The sequence below is a fragment of the Cupressus sempervirens genome, chromosome 3 (assembly GCF_028749045.1).
Source record: "Cupressus sempervirens isolate cs-2001-9-10 chromosome 3, ASM2874904v1, whole genome shotgun sequence".
Taxonomy (NCBI): domain Eukaryota; kingdom Viridiplantae; phylum Streptophyta; class Pinopsida; order Cupressales; family Cupressaceae; genus Cupressus; species Cupressus sempervirens.
This window is the reverse complement of record NC_143120.1, coordinates 298,640,912-298,665,819: the sequence shown is the minus strand read 5'-3', so window position 1 is coordinate 298,665,819 and position 24,908 is coordinate 298,640,912. Positions and strand designations below refer to the sequence as shown.

General features: G+C 35.6%; 1 protein-coding gene across 1 annotated transcript in view; it reads right to left on the bottom strand.

Annotated features, from left to right (window-relative positions):
* LOC149566163 (HAD-superfamily hydrolase, subfamily IG, 5'-nucleotidase) overlaps positions 1 to 24,908 on the bottom strand; it is a 169,450-nt gene that overhangs the window by 42,460 nt on the left and 102,082 nt on the right. Inside the window, exon 11 of the mRNA XM_089819584.1 lies at positions 2,777 to 2,866. Coding sequence (XP_089675710.1) covers positions 2,777 to 2,866 — 90 coding nt within the window. The remainder of the gene's footprint in view (positions 1 to 2,776; positions 2,867 to 24,908) is intronic.

Below are 24,908 nucleotides of genomic sequence, written 5' to 3'. Positions count from 1 at the left end.
GTGTGTGTGTGTGTTTATATATATATGGTAAGGAAAATAAACTTTAAATTCATTAAAAACATATACAACCATGTAAGCAATAATTAATAAATAATATTATTATCATGCTCTTATGGAAGTGAACTCCATAATGTACTCATGAAATTAAAATAAGTAGAGCCATGTCATGGCCTATTTGGCCAGGTGTAATGGAAGCAAAGATTAAAGCCATCTTCGTAACCATGATGGGAAGTAAGAAGGTTTTTGATTAAATTTGCAATCTATGTAGGCAGCATCATTTACTAAAGGAATTCTTAAAAAGATATGGGTGATTATATATATCTTGGGCCATGACATACTCAAACAGCATGGAAGGAAACTGCTGCCTATAATTAGCAAACTCGCAGCTACATTCTGGCGAATGAATTAAAGATTAAACGAAATGTAATTTGGAGGTGATTTATTAAACAGTTTTATAACAGAAATTCACTCTTTTGGAAAGCCATTCAATCATGTACAAGGAAAAAGAGCATAGCATATTTCAAATATAGGAACAGCCTCTTTAGAGAAGAGATATTTTTTGGTCTAGAAGGAGGACTCGAAATATAGCCAACACTGCTCCCAGTCAAGGAAACAGTGATAGCATTTAAAGGAAGAAATGCAGAAAGAAATATAGTTGTGGAGAAAATTCCCAGGCAGCATTAGCAGCCAGAGATCAACTATTTATTTCCTCTCCATTTCAGACAAATCGAGTTCACAGGGACACCCAATTTACTTAAATGGCTCTTGGTTTCAATACTGTGAATGAATTCTCATATAACTAAAACCATATAATTTTGGAAATTACATTAGAAGAAATGTTAAATTCAGGTGTAAGAAACAGTTTGTAAGCACGTAAGTCTGAATTCAAATCTTTATGTGATATAGTTTTTAATTAGAAGGAACACCAATGAATACACATGTTTTCAAGGAAGTTATATTCATTCTAAACCTTTCTGTATGCATATAGATGGGCAGAAATATCTCTGCTGATTCAGGTCTAGTAAACAGGATCAGTATATCAGTTGTCCATAAAAAACTTAACCAAATTATAAACCACGTGCTGGGTATCATATGAAAAGAATACATATATAGGTAATGCTTTCCATTTTCTGAGCCATTATGTCACATGTTTAAACTTAAGTCAATGGTAGAGATTTACGTGAATGCATATCCATAATTAAATCTAAGAAATCCCTAAGTTTTACTTCAATTTCTGAAATAACACGAATTAAGCTTGGAGTCAGCCATTGTGAAACGTGTCATCCCATGTTATGTGTATGAACCAGTCCATAAGTGACTGAGTTAGTTAAAAAGATAGTTTATGCAAATACTGATTAAAACTAGAAAGTCTATATCCTAGAATTACATCAATAACTACTCAGCTGAGTAGAGGATAATGTAACCAGTTTAGGACACACATTGTGATAAGAAACTTGTGTTTCTATAGCAGTGGAAATTTAGCCCAGTATGGGAACATAAGAGAAAGGAACTGGTTACATAGCCTTATAATCACAGAGTAAGAAACTAAGATATGGTTTCATGGCAAGAGAGCCTAAATCAAAATTACTCATTTTAAGGAAACATAAACAGCAAACTAGAATGATTAACAAAAGAGGATGAATGATAATCTCTCTCTTTGGGGCAAGTATGCCAGTAATGAGCAGAATTAGATAGAAACACCTCTGTGCTTTATGTTCCTCATCTAGAAGGAATAACATTAGTGTCAACATGAGTCTTACATACACAAGAGCTAGTCAAATATTCCTTGTGAGCTTGAAACCAAGTCAGACTGGGTAAAGAACTAAACTACAAGATTACACTGTTGCATCAAAAATCTTGGTCAAGGTGCACTATACTATGCTAGTGTTAGTCAATTCATAATCCTCCGGATACATTCTTAGTCAGGCATCATACTATGTTACCAGCAGCTATAGAGTGTAACCGACTAAGACTATGTAGGATCTTGTGCCAGCTCCAGAATGACTTGTTTATCACCATTGTACATCCCTTGCAAAGGGTTGGGCCCACTTCAAGCAAGAAAGTGAGAAGGGGATTGGTAGCAGATTAGTGGTTGGGTGGTAAAATGCCCTAGTGATATTTTCTACCCCATGTTACATTAAAGTGCATAAAGGATTTAGCCATGCTAGTTCACCAATAGTAAGAATCTTTCCTTTGTAAGTTATATGAAGTTGATGAAAAAGATAATTCATGATGAGAATGTTAGCTTACTTGTTTTACAGTTTTGCATTTAATACTTATGCATACTTCTTTACAATCCAGATGGCTGATATTATCTTGCTTAGAACTTTTACCATGTCACACAAGTTTTGGGGAAAAATATGGGAATGGCAAGGAGAGGATGGGTATTGAAATAACTTTAAATAAACTAAAAATGGCCAAAATTTATTAAGCAAATACAATACAATGCTTTTGCAAATTACAACAATTTTGCCTCTCAGTTTATAAAGATTTTTAAAAAATTTCCTTACAAAGTTGCGTTCTTTTAATATTAATGCACCAATGGAGCAAGCTGCCCACTCCTTGTGGAACACTAGATGTTGAAGACAGAGGAGGGAATAAAAAAATGAATTGTGTGATGTCATTGTTTTCTCTCTTGCTAAAAACAAAGATATATTTAACAGTTGTTTCTCTTTTCTTACTTCAGATAACTTACAAAATATAACTCTATTGGCATTTTATATTATACTTAAAAATTCGGCAAGGCATAATATGTCATCTAGAAAAGAAATCTTACTTCAAGCTCCCGGATGATAGCTGCTGTCCGCCATCCAGCTTTTGCAGGTCCTCTCAAATCACTGAATAAATGGTCACCAAAATACATCACCTAAGAAAAAAATTATTAAAAAAATCAACCAAGGAACAAGTCAGAGTCTTAGTAGTCCCAAAACTAAATCTTCCACTATGGTCACCAGTAACACAACAAAAAATGAAGTAAAGATGTTTGCTAACGTTTAGACTTGACTGCTCAGTGCAATGAAGTTATTTGAATTAATCATGCAAAAATATCATCCCTGCTATGTTTCAATATGGGTCCAATTGATAAAGAATTAAGAAACTATTTGAAATTGATTTATGTAAAGACCAGGAATAAAGATTAATCTAGAAAGGAGGGAGAATAATATTAAAAAACTTAACTGTCAATAATGAGAAAAATACCACACATTATATATATAAAACTAACTATAGATTTGCAATGCTGTACAAGATGAAAGGATAAGTACATGACAGAATATCCTTTATGTGCCATAGAATGTTTTCAAATTTATTATAATAATGTCAAGATGTGCCTCAAGGGTTATGCGATAACTCATTGAACTTTAGAGCAGACAGTGTGTGAAATCATGTGGTTAAATAATCTACCACACTGATCTACAAACCACTCACTGATCTACCACACTCCACCATAAGACATTTATGTGTGAATGTGCACAAGCCATGGAGAATTAAGGAATCATTGGAGAAGAAGCAACAATTGCACTCCCATATGTAAAGCTTCATTCAATTCAATAATGAATGAGAATTATCAGGAAGTTATCATTGGTATGTTTCACAATCAACATGATTGTAATGTCCCCAAGTCAAGCCAATTGATTTGCAAGCCTTTAGCTCAGCTCTTGAGTTCTTGTAAGCTGATTGGTAAGAGCATAGTTGGAAATCATGGACTTGGCAAAAACTTGAGAAGTCTGAAAAATCTGACTCCACAAAATATTGGCAACCTAGAAATTTGCTTAAATTTCATTAGAAATACATTTGCTTCAAAAAATTCAATGACAAAACATATCCAATGAGTACAAATTGTTTCCTATAAAATGTGATTGATTTGCAATTTTGAATGCAAATTGAGTACAAAATCACATCCTCGTGAATACCTAATGTAATAGTTAGCTGACAAATATTTATGATCATTGCCTTTTAGCATCATAGCAATTTGCCATTATTCATAAATTGCATGATACAACATTTTATATCTTCCTCTTCCCTAGTCTACTTCAAACTCTGGGAGAGGTCTAAATTTCTAATAATTGTTGTCCCCAGTTTCAGCAGATTGAAAATTGGAGAGAAGCATTGAAAAAATCATCCATTTTTGGATTCTAAGGCTCCCAGCACACATTTCAAGGTATATTTCCATCTCCACAACATTCATTGAAAGAGAAAAATTCCTTGATCTCTGTTTTGATAAGTTTCAGTTGCTTAGAGCTAGTTTTTCCTGCAAGTTTCAAGTCTCGGAAGCATCATTGCAAGTGACTTGCATTACAAGTAATTTACCCATATGACATATCAAATCAGGTTTCTAGATTGTCATTCCAAGTTTTATTGCATTACAACTAACAATTTGGGTCCTACAACCCAAATTGCAAGTTCATTTAAGTTGCACTTATGGTCAACTTTCAGAGACTCAAAATTGTCTAAGTCCTTCATGCCTATGTTTTTGTCTTGCAAGTCAAGTTGGGTTCTGGACCTGCCATTGCAAGTGATTGTACACATCTCTTTGTTAAATCAGATTTCTCAGCCACCACTGCAAATTATTTTGCATTGTTGCTTGAATATTTGGATCCCAAGACCCAAATTCCAAGTGCAAAGTCGTGCCTGGGTTGACTTGCTAAATGGATCTCAAGACCTGATGAGCAACTTTGTTCACCTCCATGTAGTTACTTTTCTGTCACTGCTTAAAGACCCAACTACAACCTCGAAAGGCATTACCAATCACTTCTAATTGAGCCTCTAGGACCTGATTATAACAACAAACTTGCACATTTCCATTTGATACACAAAGTCGCAATTTTGTTTTTCCCAATTACAAGTGAATGCTCATGTCCTTCCCCGCTTGTAATTCAAATTTCAAGGACTAAAATTTAACCATGATCCCACATTTGTATCATTTTCATTTCCTTGCCAGTCCCATTCACACACACATTCCTCCCTCATGATAAATTGAGGCATAAACATTATTTTGCAACACCTCTAGGCTAAGAAAGTGTCATGGGATCACCAAATACACATGATGATGTTCTAACTCTTTGGGCTTTTTACCTCGACTTCACAGAGAATTTCTCTTGAAGAAATGGCATTGCCCCATACAAGAAGATGAGAAGGGATTTCCTCAGAGATCCAAGTTGGCATTCCTAAACAAAGTGCCTTCATTGAATCTCAATACTTCAAGTATTAGCATCCAAGAGCAGCATGAAGATTTGCAAAGCATGACATTGATAGGGTTCATGTCTTGTTAGACACTGAGGTTGCTTTAGTTATGCATATGTAATTTAGTTTTGAAAAATTCAATGTAAAATGAAAAATTGTTATTGCACACGAACACATTGCATGCAAAGTTGTAACTTGTAATTACATGCATCACATTTCAAGTTAAAATAGGTTAAGACTTGTGTTATTGAATAGCGTCGGTCAGATCTCCTGAGACTGTGGATTGTATATTTATGGGAGTTTATATTCTACATACACTCACATACATATACATATTATAATCAGTCTGATAATATGTCTTAATACTGACCATGCACTTCATATCAAACTGAGATCAAATACTGTACACACACACACACACACACACATATATCAAACCTGATGGTCTTGTAGATCAATCAATATGCTTCTTTATGTGAATACATAACAGTCACAATTAGTTAGTACTAACTAACTAATCAGATCCTGTAGAAGATCAGATTAATTAGTTAATACTAACTAATCATATAAGCAAATCGTGACTCTTGATATTGAAAGGTCATGACCTATCTTGAAAGGCATCTATTGAATACAATATATATGTGCACCGATGATTGTGATATTGACATCAAAATCAATAAATGATCAATACCTTCAGCAGATCGACATAAAATCATATTGCTTACCATCATCCAGTTACTATCTGATTCATATTACATTTGCAGTTCACATACCTCTGTCTTCTTGCAGATCAAGACTCAGAATCAGAGATTAACATTATTGCAGATTGGGTTCTTACATTCAGCGATACTATTACAGATCGTGCTCTTACATACAATGCAAGTTACATATAGTGGAGGTATTAAAGGTTGAAAACATTATTCAGCTTTGATAAAGGTACATCTGCTCTTATACCTACGAATAAGAGTGCAAACTTATTAGTAACCTGTGATTGAAATAAAAGAAACATACAGTCTGATAGAAGTTTAATTCATTTACAACTTGCAATATGAAATAGGTCAACAGAAATTAGTTTTTCCGACTTTTTCTCTCAAGCTCTCTTTTACAAATTCAAGGGGGCTCATTGTAAAGAGGTTTCTTTTGGGCAATGCAATAAAACAATTCCAATTTGTTGAGCACTCTAAGACTTTGAGCTTAAACGTAAATCAAATTGCATTCAATAAAAAAGGCAAGTTTGCTTTCAGACATATTGTTAATTCAAGATGTCATTTGATAACATTTTCCGAAGATTGATTGTGAGTGTTGTTCTATTGTCCAAGCGGGATTTAAACTCAAACTTGCAAACTTTGAGGCACTTATTGTGTTTAGTATTATAGTTAGATTTTTAGACTTGAGATGCTTATCATGTTTGAAACTAGTCTATTGCTTCTATTTTCTATGTTTCTATGTAAAGTAAAGTATATGTTTGAGACTTTGAGCTGCATGTATGTTTTATCTTTGTTCCTAGTTTCACATAAGTTGAGGTGGAAAGACTTTGACCTTCCATATGCTTCTTGTTATGAACTTTTCTAAACAGTAATTAAGAGATTCTTGTATAGATAGAATCGTGTATTCTGAATAAGAGAATACAATAAAGGAAGAACACCCACACTAAAAGGAGTACGGTGAATGTAATACCCTGTGAATTAGCTTAGTGTACACAATCTTAGGTCTTAGTGTAGGTTGTTCTTACTAGCAACAAAGAGGGGAAGCCTTCCCTTATAACGATGAGAGAATTTTTCTCACACACTCTGTCTGGAACCACTATTTCACAATTAATCACAAAGTTAATAGTTGCAAAATAATCCACCCAATAGTTTTTGAAGACTTTGATAGGGACATGATATTCATACAAGAGCATTACACTTTTGTTTCAAGTATACCCATGTCTTTTTCATTGTAATTTTCTTTTCTTTTACTTTGTCAATCTTTCACAAAGGACATGTAAATAATTGTCCAAGGTCCTTGGGGAAATGTTTTTGGTCCATCGAATCTGACTGTCTCTACATGCTCTTCCTGATGGCTCACAGAAGTTCTTTGATGATGGAAAACAACAACTTGATGAACACATAGTTGCTTTTTACATTGCTTGTGAAGTCCATGGTACTGAACATGAAGATGTATCTATAAGGTTCTTCGTTAAGACTCTTAAAGGTGTGCCTACTCTCAGAGCTAAGTTTAAAGAATGGTTCATTCTTGCAAAGATGTCCACTCTCTTCTGGCTCATCTTACCTAGTTCAAGAAGGAATCTCACATCCCTATGTGTGAATTCATTGCTCATTTCAGCAAATCAACACATAGAATTCAAATTGTTGCTTAGCCTACAACCAAAAAATTGAAGTGTGTCTTTGTCAATGCTTAAGTGACTGAGGTGAGCATTCTATTTAGAAGAGCAATTCCAACTACTCTAGCAGCTGCACAGACTTTGGCAATTGAGATTGAAGATAATCTCATCCTCCCCAAACAGATAAGAATAGAACAAAGAAGGTTTGAAGAAAATATTTCTTTGGAGCCATTCTCTTCCATCACAAGAACGGATCCTATGGTTCAAAGGTTGGCTAATGAGCTTCTTGCTCTCAAAAAACAAAAAGCTAAAGGTGTTTTTTCTTCTCCTTAGAAGGGCATTCGAAGAAGGCTGCATTCAAGCATTGTCCATAGTTCTACTGTGGGGAATCACAGTAAGTTATCTTCACCATTGGAGAAGTTGAACAAAGTAATATTGCTAATCTCTTCCAAGAAAAGGAAGCTGATATAGTTAGTGACTCTGATATCTAGTTCATGCAATCTCAAAAATACGTTGACCAAAAAGAAGGAACCATGGAAGAAAATGTCAAAGTTCTAGTGAATGAAAATAGCCATGTCTTCAGACATGGAAAGGTGAACATACATTAAGATATTAGTCAAGCAGAAAATAATGCATCTATGTTTCAAGGTCATAAACTTGAACACGTTATTCATTAAAGAGTTCCCCAAAGGCATGATGAGGATCATTTCATAAACAATTCAGCCTTTCCCAAGTCTGAATTTTATGTACAGCATATTACTGTATGCAATACAGTCATAATTTCATCTAAATCACGAGCAAAATCATTAGAATCAGCATAAGATTGTCATGATTGATGAATCAATTGTTCAAGTTACAGCTTGCAGAAGAATTCAATCTTGGTCCTGCTAAAGGGAAGATACTGTAATGTCCCCTAGCTGATATAGCCCTTTTTATTTGTAGTCTCTTGAAATAACAAAATTAATAGCTTCTAAAAAAAAATTTATAATCTTGACATTCAGGTTTACAGATCAATTGGAGGATATTTACACAATCAAAATTAGTACTGAAAAGTGGTTTGTCAAAAACATTCCATGCAAGTGAGGCTTCTATGTATCTTTTGCTCTCTTCAGCACATTTATATTGAATTGACGAACTATTGATTGCTATAATTAAAATGATATGAATGTAAAGGCTCTCCAATCAACTATTAAACAACAATTTGAAGTGATTAAAAACCAAAATGTTGGAGAAAACTGAAAAACTAAGCCTCCTGAAGTGAAGATAAAAATATTATGATGGAAACCAAGGGTTGGATGTGTTGAAGTATAGCATCAGTCGAAGTGATATACTCATTACACTGAGTACTTGTATTCATGATTTATATGAACATTGTTTTATGTCTTATATTATTGATAAGAATGATATTATATTATATATATTACACATTATATAATAATATATTACATATGTGGCTAATATATTAATAACATAAATGCTTAAAGGTGAGTTATACATATAGTTAACTAAAGATGATTAACTATAAGAACATGTCTCTTGAAGAGACATGTCTCCTCTTCTCATACTTATATAAGATCCAAATCTACATTTGGAAATCATCAGAAACAAAGGCCATGATTATACATTTGCAGAAACAATCTTAGTTACTTTAACATGGTATCAGAGCAAGACTACAAATGTAAATAAATAAATAAGTTTTTTAGAAAGAAAGATTAAAGGCATGAAATAGTGTGCTATGAAATGGCTAAACTACACAGATTTCTACCCGTTAAGCAGTAGTTCTTTGGGAAGACATCTCTATGATGGAATTCCTCAACCTACGACGCAAGAATGGAAGTTGCATGGCTCTATGATATATCATATCAAATCGAGGGAGATATGGACACTAGCATTCAATATTAATGAGAATGGACGACAAACAATACAAATGGGATATAGCATCATGTTGAAGTTTAGTAGTAGCAAATCGCATATAGCGGGCATGAAGGAGAGAGTGTTCTGAGCATTATAATGAAGTTTCGTTGATGTCCATTCCTGAATATGGAAAGTCCCCTCGGACCACCCATGGCAAGGCACAAGAGTCTAGGTTCCCAAATGAAGAGATTGTCGCTTGGGAACCTCGTAATCCACCTTGCCTTTAAAAATTGAAGCCTACAGTTGGCAAGGTGACATCACTCGATGTTTGGTGATAGATCCAATCCCAGGGAAGAGTCGACTGTTGGAGTTAGACTAATGGCTGACTAAATTGCTTCCTTCACACGGTCTTACGAGACCTCCACTAGATAGGTAATTCTTGTTCCTAGGTCAATAATCATGCATCCGTTATTGTCCGATTACAGATCAAATGTTCTAGCGAGAATATTGATGGCCTTACCATTGATAGTGATTCTAGTAACAAGAATGTACCAAAAAGAAGAGATCGCGCTATTCTTAATGGAAGGGATCGTCTTACCCTCGTTCATGGAAGAATTGCCACGGAAAATAAAAATTAGATGCTATCATGGGCATAGTAAAACATATGAAAGCCACAACACCCAAAATGTATGTTTGGGAACCCGTAACACTAAGGGGAGCAACAGAAGGTATCTATGGGTAAGGGTGAAGGAGAGTAGTCAAGGGGATCTAGTCACTAGTTATAGGGAGTTGATGATCTATTATTCTTATATAGAAAGCAACAAATGTTGATTAAAAGAGATTTTTGATGAGGGTCAAAGACCGCCCATATAAGTAGAGTATCATGATTAATATATCTTGAATTACAACAAAAGAAGTAGTGTAAAACTTTGGACACCAAAAGATGGGCAAGATATAAAAGTATATTTGATATACGGATTGGAAAGTCTTTGACTTGGAAAATAATGGAATAATTTATATAAAGTAGAGGAAGTATTGATATTAGTATCAAGAGGATGAATCAAAAAGTATAAAAGATTGCATCAAAGATGTGTATGTACAGATAAGTATTATATTACATATATTGTGTTAAGTTCCTAGCATAATTAATATGTTAGTATATTTGATAAATTATATGAAAGATGTAATATATTAAAAGGGAAACCATCAAACATTTATGCGGACTTGATATCGGATCACGATACACTAGAGAAGCAATTAGAAGGGAGAGAGGTAATGTTAGCAAGGGCCAGTACCTATTGGTTCAAACTTATTTTCATGGAATGAAAGGTAATCAAAATTACAACCAAAATATTGTGGGATCCATAAGATAAAAGGAAAGGCACGTTAGTGCTTGCCACTTGTTGACGAGAGATCTTAAGGTGGTACTAAGGTGGTACTTGCACAATTGTATTGAGGAAAAGGAGGATTAATATAAGATTCAGAGAAAGTCTAACACTTTGTTCAAGGGAAGTTTATTTTAGAAGCTTAGAAGGTTTATGTTCAAAAGGATTCTAACACATCTGTCAGAGCGAGCAGATAGAGGATATGGTCTCATCAACCGTCAGTGATATTGATCATATTGATTCAGAGGGAGTGAACCAATGTTGTGATGGAATCTTCATTGATCGATAAACTGTAACAATCAAGAGGACTGTAATTCATGCAACTATGTGAATGGGCCTACCCCTTGTGTACATCATTAGAAAGTTGTGACTTTAATTTAAACTATCTACAAGTCTCTCTCTGATAAATGAAACTTGATGTATGAGTTGTAGAATCATTCAAGTGGCACAATCATACTCAATCAAGATATTGGCATATTATGGATGAGCTTCTGTTAGCTTCTACTATTAAGCTTAATGAATGTTTGGAGCTTCAATGGATGAAAAGGGCAAGTTAGAACTTAGAAAGAAGTCGTCAAATTTGATATGATGTATAAGTGTTTAATGATATAAGGGTGGGAATTTTACATTGTGGGGGGGGGGAATAATAGGCAATGTTTCATTCCAACTTGAACCATCCTTAGAAAAGGAGGTATTCCATGACCCTCATGGGCAGATAAGTACTCGTATCTTTTACATTTATCCATTCATTTATTTGTAATTTTATACATACTATAAGGGTTATTTGCTTTGATCTTTTCCTTTATGATTGAGGATATTCTTACATGAAAAGAAGGTTGGTACTTTACATATGCTACCAAATATTGTGCAAACTAAATCTAATGATAGTAGTTCCAAACATTGATGATTAAGATTATGAGATTCTTCTACATTATGAGGGAGTATGACACTTCTTCAAAGGTAATGCAGGAGCTTAGAAGATTGATACATAGAGGGAGTCTACATCTGGGTAACTGCATGATGTTTATGGGCCTACTCCTATGTATATCATGAGGGAGTGATTAGTTCAATAGGCATCCTTGGTGAAAGAGAGTTTTTAAAGAAGTAGCTAGAGGACCTAACTTCCCAGGATCGATGATCAAAGGGAGAAATTTTGAGATACAATCCTCTGTGGATGAAATCTTCTCTTTGAGGAGAAATTCTTTATAGCGCGCTCTCCTCTATGAGAGAGAAGTATGAGGTGAAAACCCTTTGTACCACCCTCTAACTCGGTTCACAATGGTTACTATTTCACATATGATATGTAATGAAAGGTGACGATCTTTCATTGACATATATAAACAAAAGGTAACCATTATAAGATGACAATCTTATAAATGGTAGACTTGTTATCATGGTTCTTTGGGCCAAATTCTGCCAGACACCATGATAACAAACAGACAGAAGGTAATCTTTGTAAGATGACAATCTTGCAAATGATAGGCCTATTATTATGACAATTTTTGCTCCGGATACGTCGGAAGTCATTGATAATGAAAGCATTATGATTACTCTGGATATTGTTTCAAACAATTAAAGATCATAATATATGTTATGATAGTGTTCATAACATTGTGATTGTAGTTATTTGGCAAGTCACTATTTCAAAGTGTTAAAGTCAGGTAATATGTTATGTATAGATATACTTGATACTGATCTCATAAAATGATTTTGTCACTTCTCCCTTGCTAAGAGGGAGTGTTGAAGTATAGCATCAGTCAAAGTGATATACTCATTACATTGAATACTTGTATGTTATATCCCGAGTTTTGCCCTAATTTTTAATTTAATCATAATTGTTGGTTTAACAAATTATTTCCTTTACTGATCATGTGATACAAGTTAGTTATTTATATAAGTTGTACCAATTCTTAACAAATTATTTCTTTTCATAATCATGTGAAATGAGTTAGTTATTTATAAATGTTGATGAAATGATCAGTAACCTATAACTAATATTAGATGACTAGCAATTGTTTGATTTGAATTAATGATCAATATATTTTTGAATTAATGTTTTGGCGAGGATGTTTCGCTTGGGTGATTGCAGGAAAACTAAAGAAAGGGGAAGCATTGCTAAACGGGATCATAGGAATGGGATGGTCATTTGGTTCAGTCATTAGGACTGATAGGTATGACCTAAGACTTCCTTGGAAAGGATATGAAAACTTGTCCACAGGTTATATTATGGGACCGGATGTGCTATTAGGGAAACTATTTAATAAAAAAATAAAATGATCTAAATTAAAATATAATTCATACCTTTAGAGATTGATTAATAATTTTTCTTATCATTATTGTAAGAATCTACATTAGAGCAGAATTTCCCCAAGACCAAGGAACTCAGATACACAAGCACAGAATAGACCAGAGTATGATCAGAATAACTGTATATTATTCAAATCTCTTTATCCAAATACACTAGGAGTGCCTCAATATAAAGACCTCTAAGATGCATCTAGATTGCCTAGGAATCAGCACCATGATAAGTCCAACAACTAGGCACATGTCCACCAGATATGGGTTATCCTCCATTATGCACTGAAGTAAGTGTGATGATGTGAGGATAAGCCTACAAAGGTGAGAACACGCACATCAGTGTTGTAGACAACATGTGCTAAATTAGGAGTGCGAAAAACTGTGTTGTCAATATGACAACTCAGGGAATGATGCAAACTCCTGTGGTGTAGACACCATGTGCATAAATAGAGTGGCGTACTTCTATGTTGTCTACATGACAACTGTAGAAGATGCACAAACTCCTAAGTGTCTCATAAAGAGAAATAATAAAATAATGAAAAATAATAAAATAATGCACTAACCTAAGTTAACTTAAGTAAAGTGTAAATAGTAAATACCTATTTACACCAACACCCCCCCTTAAGTGCAACTTAGGGGAATGCACTTAAGCTCACTAATGCATAATGGGTCCCAGCTACTAGGCCATGTTAGGTACCCATGTACAAAAACAATGCTAAAATGATGCAATGCAATCTCTCATAAAGCGGAGAAAGAGGGAAAACCTCATGGGAAAAACCCTCCTCCAAAAAGAGAGATAAGTACAATAGAGAAAAAGAGAGAGAGAGAAGAAGACCTAAAGAAGGAAATCATCCCCCTCAAAGAGGAGAAGAAGGAGACGAGGTAGTCCCCCCCCCCCTAAAAGAAGTGTGCCAAGCAGTGAGAAGGGCTCCAATGAAGAAGCTAATCCATGACCTCTGAATGATGTTCCTCCCCTTTGGAAGAAACAATGGCAAGGTTACAGAGGAGAAATGTCCCCTGAATGGAGAAGGAATCTCGATGATGAACGGTGTCTCTGAAACATGTCCAAGTGTCCCTGTGTTGATACTGAAGATGTCTTCCTCCAAAACTGCTGAAGAGAAGAACAGATCGAACAAGGAAGGATGAAGAACTTGTCTCAGGAAACCAACAGTCTTCTCAAATGTGAAAGAGATCTCCTGTAGATGTTGTACATGAGGATCCACAATCATGCCAACCTGGAAGGATTGATCATGTAGGGAATGTGCAATAACTGTAGAAGAATCTGCCTCAGCAAAGAGAAGCGAGAAATCATCATGAAAATCACCCATGTCTTCTGTGTGTGACTCCAAGAATAGAGCTCCAATGTATGGCAAGAAATCATCACTAGGAAGACCATAAGTACCCTGCAGTGTTGAAGTACATGAATAGGTCACTGCAGCAAAAAATGAAGTATCCACCTCAAATAGAAGACGGATGTCATCAATGATGTCTCCCACATCTTCAATGTGAGACTCCACGAACAACTGTCTGATGTCTGAAAGGAAGTCTTCGCATGAAGGTAGTGTAGGAAGACATGAAGTGTCCTGCTGCACTGGATCCGAAGCATCTATGGCTGGAATAGGATCAGTAGGAGCAACAAGAGCTGGAGGTGTGATCTCATCTGGAGTTGAAGAAACCAGTGCTGGAGTGACTGGGGGTAGATAGTCTTCTAGAGATGGAGGATCACGTGGATCTCCGTATGATCTCCAAATAGACCACCAAATATCAGCTGGAAAATGGGCCAATTGAAGGGTTTCCCTACTCATACTGTTACGCAGAAATTGAGTAAGGCTACAAATATATGTCCAATCAATATTGAATGATTGGGAATAAAGATAAGGAAGCATTCCTGGATGTTCTCTTAGATGGTCCATTATCATAGTCCTCCATTGGTAATAGTTCGTAGGTGTCAACTTTGGTCTAATACCTAACTTACAAATGTGACAAGACTCCATGAGATCAATCAATGACCCCCCCCAAAAAAAGGATTACATCAGCAAAAAACTCAGCGCCTAGGCTGATGTGGCAGGCTGATTGGGTTGTCCGCGTGGATGGTGCGAAACTTGAAACCCTGCCGATAAACCTTGATTCCACCGCTGTTGGAAAAGATGTCGACGAAAAGAACAGTGTCACCGTCGGAATGGAGGAAGTTGCTGCCAAAGAGAAAATCACGCCAAAAAACCAATACGATTATCGTCGATTTGAGCCTGGAAATAGCAGTGACACATCGAAATCTCGGGTGTGGACGGTGATGGAATCCAAAATAAAAATCGACAAAGGGATCTGCCTGCAAACTTCTAAAACCACAGGGAATAGGGATCTGAAGCGGGCACCATAATGGAAAACTGCTTCAGGATGTGAGTCTCCCATTTTGATTTGTCCGCGGTCGGAGATCGTTTGATATCATCAGATCTACGATAGTCCACAGTCGGAATATCTGGTACAGTGGTCAATAAATAGCAAGTCGACGTTGAAATGGGTTTAATCGCCATCAGGATTTGAACTCTAAGCACCGAAGTCTTAATTGGCCGATGTTGGATCTGTTGAGAGCTGCCTTCATTGGATGCTGGGATCTGCAGATCTTAAAAACGCCGAAACCGTGAAGTTGACGCTGATTTTGACAGACTTTGTCGAAAATGGGAAACCCTCGTGTCAATCTGTTTGTTGGAAAACAAGGTTGTTGTGGAAAAACTGCAGTTCGATGCTGCGATTCCTCATATCGATGTCAGGATTACAGAGTGCGGCTGCCAGAGGATAGCGTATTATCCCTCATTCATGGGTCTGCACACTTTCAAGGTTTATAAAATCCTTGTGTCATGCTCGACAACTAGAGTGTGTTCGGCGGACTTGATCTGTGATCACTAGCCGGTTGGCATACACTCCGCCATGCGCAGAGAATAGACAATAGATTTGCAGATCGGGCCTTTGGGTTCCGATTTGCAAAAAAAAATTTGCCTCCCAGTTGACTATGGCCTAAAATAGGCAAGTTTACAGTCAATTTTCACCGAATTTTCGCTCCGGACGCAATGGTGAGGTCCGCTTCGGCTCTAGACGCTCCCAATTGCAGCTGATGCTCCGGATCTAAATCGGGTCTCTTGAAGAGATGAAGCAATGAGGTCTCCAAAGGCTATGTGACGAGTATCTCCCTCAACTCTGATACCATGTAAGAAAAGAAAAATAAAAATAAAAAACACAAAAAAAAAAAAAAAATACTTACGTGAACGTATATAAGAGCATATAATAATAATAAAATAAAGTTTAAACTCTTCAATTCCTCCATATTTCTTTTCCCTCTTTAATTCTTGTCAAATCGAATTCATTTTGTATCCAAATAGCCATCTTGGAAACCGATAGAAGCCAAGCAGTCTCAACTAAGTCTTTAAGAAGCCATGATTGAATTAGACGGAGCATACCTCCTTCTATCTTTCTATTCTCTCCTATCTCCATACTGCTGCATTTTCATATTGAGTCAAGTTGGAAGTTCACAGCCGAATATCCTTCATCATTTCACACCCCGAACCCTGTTTTCTTCTTAATACTGCCGGTGACTGAAGTTTGGGATTAGTCTCAAGTTAGCCGATGGACAAGAGACACAACCAAAGCAAGGAGTCACAATCCAATCACAGGTCACCACTCTTGATTTTCTTTTATTTTGTTTTCAAAGATAAGGTGACTGATCTTCCTATTTTCAAGATTGAATACCTTAGAAGCAATGTAAATCATGATTCGATTTTACTGAGTTTAAAATCTATCTTCTGCCGATACATAATGATAGGGTTGAGAATAAATTAAATATGTTTTTCAAATCCTTTTCTCTCTAATTTGAGTATCCATCCATAGCCGGCTAGGCATGTTAAATAGAGATCAATTTATAATACTAGTTGTTTGTATTCTAAAGTGTATATGAGATCATTCACCGAGTATACCTGAGTATATATCATTTATGAATTCATTTGGTAGTTGTATCAAACTTGATTGATTACATAAATCCACATCAATGCACATGCTTTAATAAATTTTCCAAACATATTCAGAATACTTTTAACACCGAAGAATTCACTGGCAAGATGCCATAGAATTGTTGAAGAGGTGTAAAACAATATCAGAATTCTCATAATCATATGCACAATGAGGAATTCACCCGGCAAAGAAACCATAGAATTGGTGAAGAGGTGTAAAACAATATCAGAATGTTCATAATCATGCAGACACCGAGGAATTCACCCAGCAAAGAAGCCATTGAATGGTGAAGAGGTGGAAATAAACCCTGCAGAAACAAATAATAAAATCAGATTGGATTAATAAATAATTAATAGCTCATGCATGTCCCAGTAATGAAATCTGTTGTCAAGTCGAGTGGTGGTGATCGGGTTCACAAACCCAATTGAAATCCTTGGCCAAGGTAGTTATAGGCATACATGCCAATCTTGAGATCACTTGATTGTCCGTAGATGTCAGTTATATATGTATAACTGATGGGGCACTCAAACCACCGGGTAGCTCGGATGGCTGGACTAAAGAACATCTCATGCTCGATCTCGAGGTAGGGAGGACCGTTCTAATAAGTTAGGATGTGTGGGGATAAGTATGGTCCGAGGTTGAGAGGTTAAGCTTATGTCAATGCTTCTCCTCTCACCAATGTCGAGGCTTGAACAACAAGATAAAGTGATTCTTTCATTATTTTTGTATGTTTCTTTTACACTTTTACCTTTAATCCTTAGAAGAATAATTAGATAGTTTAGTTTCTAATAGCATAATTTGAATGAATATATTAGTTGATATAGAAGTTAGTTGTTATTTTGTTTTCAGCTGAATATGTTATCAATTAGAAAAGGTTAAAATGTTAACAATGTATTTATTTATTTAATTATTTCTCTTGATCTCGTTATATCAGCTGAGCATGAAATACAGTTAAAATAAAAATAGTTAGTTTTATCATAGTTAGTTAATGGAAGTCATTATCATGTGAAATGGAATCAATTACTTATTAAATCAGATTATTAGGTGATTTAAATTGGTTAAGAAAATTTGTTTTTTTACATATGGTATCAAAGAACTGTGTTCGACACTGAACCTAGGGCACCCTACCTTCTATGAAACCTGAAAGTTTTGGACTGATTGCACAGGATGCAAGTACATAAAACACCCCGCAAGAAGACTCGACACCTCATCTTTTCTTATTTAATTAAAAACATGCCAAAATATGACTACACTTGTTGTTCCATGCACCGAGACAATGAAACTTTGAACCAGACAATACAACAAATGAAGAAAGAAAGAGTCAAGTGGACTCCCGCTAGCAAAACAGCATATAGAAACAAGTTGATCCAAAACTGGAACGCTCGGCAAAGAAATCCTCTTTTACAATTCCATAGATCCTGGATGGTGCGGGATATGTACCAATTTGAGCCAAAATTAAGTGTTGCAACGCAAGACGAAATATTATTTTGATGTAAACATCCTCAATAGAGGAAATTTTGTAAATAAGGTTGCTCTAAGTGAAGCAACAAAGTATTAAGTCAATTAAGTTATTAATTCACGCGATTCATGTTTTTGCAAGACATTTTCTTTTGTGAAATTTCTTCTTTTTCCCACTTAATTGACACAAATTTGTAAATTAACAGGTAAAAACAATAAACATAATATGAACAGCAACGAGAACATTGCAGATTAAGGCATAATTCGTGAAAACACTCAGTCCTCTAATGACTTGTTACTTCAGATCTTACAAGAAACACAACTGAAGTTGGAAAACATGGAAAGAAGAATGAGTGAAATGGCAGCCCAAATGGGACAAAACCACGAAGAAACTCAATCCTCACCAGCTCCTAGAGCGGAGACAGAAGTCTCCGAGCACAAAAGAAAAATTTTCTCACCCAAACAATTAGAAATACAAAAGAAGCAAGAAATAGTGGCTGATTTGTCAGTAGACATTAAGAAAATAAAACCACCCGAGTTTTCCCATTTTGAGTCTGGGGAGGAAGCAGAAGCTTGGTTAACTGAGATGGAATAGTATTTTGAAATTAGAAATTTCTCTGAAACCTCAAAAGCGGTTTGGGGAATATTTCATTTTATCAGAGAAGTTGCAACCTGGTGGGGAACCACCAAAGTTGAGCAGAACATAAAAACCACTAACATCACCTGGGAAAAATTTGTGAACATTTTCCAGAACCGTTGGCTGCCTCAAACCTTTTATGATCAGAAGCTTTTAGACTTCCAAAACTTAAAGCAAGGGGACATGTTAGTACATAAGTACTGGGAGAGGTTCACCCGACTGTTAAAATATGTACCACTGTATCAGCAGGATACCAATCTAAAAGTGAAGAAATTCATCATGGGTTTGAACAATAGGATAGGAGGAGTTGTTGATGTTCTCTCTCCCAAACCATGGAAGAAACTCTAAAGAAGGTTGTTCGGCAAAAACACAAGATTGGGAAGGATGACTCCATCCAAGACAATAAGAGAAAGACAACTTGGAATTTAGAGGGTGCTGATTTCGGACCCCAAAAAAGACAATTTAAGGACTACAAGTACAGCAAACCAAAGTCAAAGGGTAATGGAGTTAAGGATGTTAAAAGCAATTTCAATACAAATAAGAATAACAAGAATAATGAAAAGAAGGGACCATTTGGAGGATGTTTTACCTATGGAGGAGATCATTATGCTAGTAAGTGCCCCAGTAAACCCAACGCTAATCAGCCACAACAACCACCTCTACCACAATGACAGCAAGTCTTTCAGCAGAGGATTCATGCAGCCCTGAATAATAGGTAGGCAAATAAGTCCCATTGAAACTCCGGGTAAGATCTACGGAAACCCTATGTCCATTTTAATTGAGACTGGAGCTTTTGAATGTTCTATATCACCTAGACTGTTAAGTAGGTTTCCAAAACGATCTAGCTTTATAGCAAAACCATGGACAGTCGAGTATTCAAACTAGTCAAGGGCTAAGGTAGAGCAGTGCCTGTTTGAAGCTCAAGTTGACTTTCTGAATTTTTCAACAGAATTGAACTTATATGTAGCACCTCTTGGGTCATACGAAATTATCATATGAATCAATTGGCTCAGTGAACATAAGACCAAGGTAGATTGTCTTGCCAAAAGTGTAAGCTAGGTGGATGATCGAGGTAGACCAACAACCATTACAAGGATTAAACATGTAATTAGATCAAAACAATTTTTTGCAATGCAACTTAAAAGATATGGAAGAAAGGGTTGTGAGATTTTTGCAGTTAGGATTGAGGACACAAGAGAATCTAAAACCACCACTTATGGAGATGACTATATTTATGAAGATGGAGAAATCAAAGAAAAGTTAAAAGAATCCTTCGAGGAAAAATACCCCTATTTAAAGAATTATCAAGATGTGTTTCCTGAACTACTTCCTAGGCTGCCCCCTTCCCAAGCATTTGATTTCACCATAGATTTGATACCAGGAGCAAAACCCATATCTCGGGCACCATATAGGATGTCAACTACAAAATTAATGGAATTACAGATTCAACTTCAAGATATGTTAGATAAGAAACTAATCCGGCCCAATGTCTCACCATGGGGAACCCCAGTACTGGTTGTGAGAAAGAAGGATGGAACCATGAGATTATGCATGGATTACAGAATGCTCAATAAAGTCACCATTAAAAAACCAGTACCCATTACTGAGGATAGATGATCTCTTTGATCAAATGAAGGGCATGACAATGTTTTCAAAATTTGATTTGAGGTGAGGATACCACTAGCTTCGTATAAAAGATGAAGATATACATAAAACCGCATTCAGAACCAGGTATGGACATAACAAGTTTATAGTATTGCCATTCAGGTTAACCAATGCCCCAACAGCTTTTATGAACTTAATGAAAGGCATATTTCAAGACTGCCTAGATAAGTTTGTAATGGTCTTTATAGATGACATTTTAATCTATTCTAAGAACGAGAAAGAACATCAAAGGCATTTAGAAATAGTTTTGCAAAGATTAAGAGAACATAAATTGTATGGGAAATTATCTAAGTGCGCTTTTTACCAAAAGGAAATTCACTGATTAGGGCACATTATATCAATTCAGGACATAGCATTAGATCCATCAAAAATAAAAGCAATTAAGGAATGGCCTACACCTAGAAATGTATCAGAAGTTAGAAGCTTTATGGGATTAGCAGTATTCTATAGAAAGTTTGTCAGAAATATCTCAAGGATAGCCTATCCGATCACCTCACTTCAGAGGAAGAGGAAGAAATTTATCTGGACAGAAAAATGTCAATCAGCCTTTGAGTTTTTGAAAGAAAAACTAACTACAGCACCTATATTAAAGGTACTTGACCCACAAAAACAGTTCATAGTTATAACAGATGGATCCAGAGAAGGATTAGGAGGTGTGTTAATGCAGGATGAACAAGTTATTGCCTATGAACCTAGGAAAGTAAAAAACTATGAACAGAATTATGTACCCCATGATCTTGAATTAGCAGTTATTGTGCACGCCTTGCAAATGTGGAGACATTACTTAATTGGAAAACCTTTTGAACTTAGATCCGATCATCATGGTTTGAAGTATATTTTCACCCGACCAAATCTAAATGCTAGAAAAAGGATGTGGCTGCAATTTTTGGTAGATTACAAGTTCGACATAAGCTATATTAAAGGCAAGGAAAATAAAGTGGCGGATGCCCTAAGCCAGAGAAGACACATCTCGGCAATAACTACTGTAAACTTCAGGTTAAGAGATCAGATTTTACAACACTTAGAACATGATGAATTTTATGTGGAAGTCAACCTAGCTCTTATCAGGGACCCACAAGATCCCAAGTATATAGAGTTTAGCTTAGAAGAGGATGGATTACTAAGGTATCACAACAGGATTTATGTACCCAACAACCCTGAACTCCAAAGACTGATTTTAGAAGAATTCCATTCATCTCATATTCAAGACACCCGGGAGTAACAAAAATGCTATCTGATATAAAACCCCTATATTTCTGGAAAGGAATTTAAAGGGAAATAAAAAAATTTGTTGCTAGTTGTTTGGACTTTGGAATGCCAGAGAGTAAAAGCAGAACATCAGTACCCAACAAGTGTGTTACACCCTAATGAGGTACCCGAGTGGAAATGGCAGGTAATATCCATGGATTTCGTACAAGGATTACCTATGACACAAAATCAACACAATACCATTTTGGTCGTGGTTGATAGATTGACAAAGGTTGCTCATTTTATACCAGGGAATTTAACTGATGGAGTACCAAAGATTGCCCATAAATTTATGAAAGAAATTTTTAGACTACATGGAATTCCAAAGAAAATTATTTCATATAGGGATGCTAGGATAACTTCCAGATTCTGGCAAACATTGTTTTCAACCTTGGGTACTAAATTAAACATTAGTTCAGTTTATCATCCTAAGAAAGATGGTTAAATGGAACGGGTGAATCAAGTATTAGAAGATCTACTGAGAGTATACTGTATGGACCCACAGTACCAATGGGAAACATACTTACCCTTGGTAGAATTTGCATATAACAACTCCTATCAATCCACCATTAAAATGGCTCCCTTTGAGGCTTTGTATGGTTGTAAATGTAGAAATCCAGTGAATTGGAATTAGTTGAAAGATAGAATCATTGTTGGATCGGAAATGCTTCAAGAGATGGCAGAGCAAATAATCTAGATTTGTCAAAGATTAAAGGAAGCTAACAACAGACAGAAAAGTTATGCTGATGCCAGAAGAACACCTAGAGAATTCTTAGTAGGGGACAAGGTATTATTAACAGTTAAACCTCAGAAGAGTACTATCAAGTTTGGCAAGAATGCTAAATTAGCCCTGAGATATGTGGGGACCCTTTGAAGTACTGGAAGTTGTGAACCAAGTAGCTTACAGAATTTGCTTTACCACCAACCCTTGCTAGGATGCATGACGTCTTCCATGTGTCATATCTTAAAAAGTACATTACCCACCATGATCATATGATCGAATGGAAATTACTGCAAGTGTGAAAACCAGGGGTGGTAGAGGTAAGACCATTCAGAATACTTGAGGTGCGTAAGCTGCACTTACGAAATCGGGAGGTAACTCAGTGCAAGGTCCAATGGGACCAATATGTTGAGGATAACACCACTTGGGAGGATTATCATAAAATTTTCCAAAAACATTACCATGTTTTCTCTAGAATTGGAAATTGAAAATTTATTTTCTTCCTGTACAAACTCATTAAATATTTTTTAAATTTTGTTGTTCATCAAGGACGATGAAAAATCTAAGGGGGAAGGTATGTTACATCCCAAGTTTTTCCCTAATTTTTAATTTGATCATAACTGTTGGTTAATGAATTATTTCCTTTCCTAATCATGTGAAACAAGTTAGTTATTTATATAAGTTGTACCAATTGTTAACAAATTATTTCTTTTCATAATCATGTGAAATGAGTTAGTTATTTATAGACGATGAAATGATCAGTAACCTATAACTAAGATTAGATGACTAGCAGTTGTTTGATTTGAATTAACGATCAATATATTTTTGAATTAATGTTTTGGCGAGGATGTTTTGCTTGGGTGATTGCAGGAGAAGACTAAAGAGAGGGGAAGCATTGCTAAACGGGATCATCAAAATGGGATGGTCGTTTGGTTCAGTCATGAGGATCGACAAGGATGACCTAAGACTTCCTTGGAAAGGATACGAAGACTTCTCCACAGGTTACATTATGGGACCACATGAGCTATTAGGTAAACAATATAATAAAAACATAAAATGATCTAAATTAAAATACAATTCATACCTTTAGAGATTGATTAATAATTTTTCTTATCATTATAATAAACACTTAAATATGAACACATAAATATAAAAATGAAATGGCACCAATAAATTACAATAATATAATCTAATGATGTCACCTCATCAATATACTTATGTGAACGTATATAAGACCATATAATAATAATAAAATAAAGTTTAAACTCTTCAATTCCTCCTTATTTCTTTTCCCTCTTTAATTCTTTTAAAATCAAATTCATGTTGTATCCGAATAGTCATCTTGGAAACCGATAGAAGCCGAGGATTCTCAACTAAGTCTTTAAGAAGACATGATCAAATTAGATGAAGCATACCTCCTATCTTTCTATTCTCTCCTATCTCCATATTGTTGTGTTTTCATATTGAGTCAAGTTGGAAGTTCACAGCCGAATATCCTTCATCATTTCACACCCCGAATCCCTGTTTTCTTCTTAACACTACCGACAACTGAAGTCTGGGACCAGTCTCAAGTTAGCGGGTGGACAAGAGACCCGGCCAGAGCAAGGAGTCACAATCCAACCACAGGTTACGACTCCTGATTTTCTTTTATTTTGTTTTCAAAGATAAGTCGACTGAAAACGGATCTTCCTATTTTCAAGATTGAATACCTTAGAAGCAATGTATTTCATGATTCGATTTTACTGAGTTTAAAATCTATCTTCAGCCTATACATAATGATAGGGTTGAGAATAAATTAAATATTTTTTCAAATCCTTTTCTCTCTGATTTGAGTATCCATCCATAGCTGGCTAGGCATGTTAAATAGATATCAATTTATAATACTAGCTATTTGTATTCTGAAGTGTATATGAGATCATTCATCGAGTATACCTGAGTATATATCATTTATGAATTCATTTGGTAGTTGTATCAAACTTGATTGATTACATAAATCCACATCAATGCACATGCTTTAATAAATTTTCCAAACATATTCATAATACTATTAACACCGAGGAATTCACCGGCAAGATGCCATAGAAATGGTGATGAGGTGTAAAATAATATCAAAATGCTCATAATCATACAGACACCGAG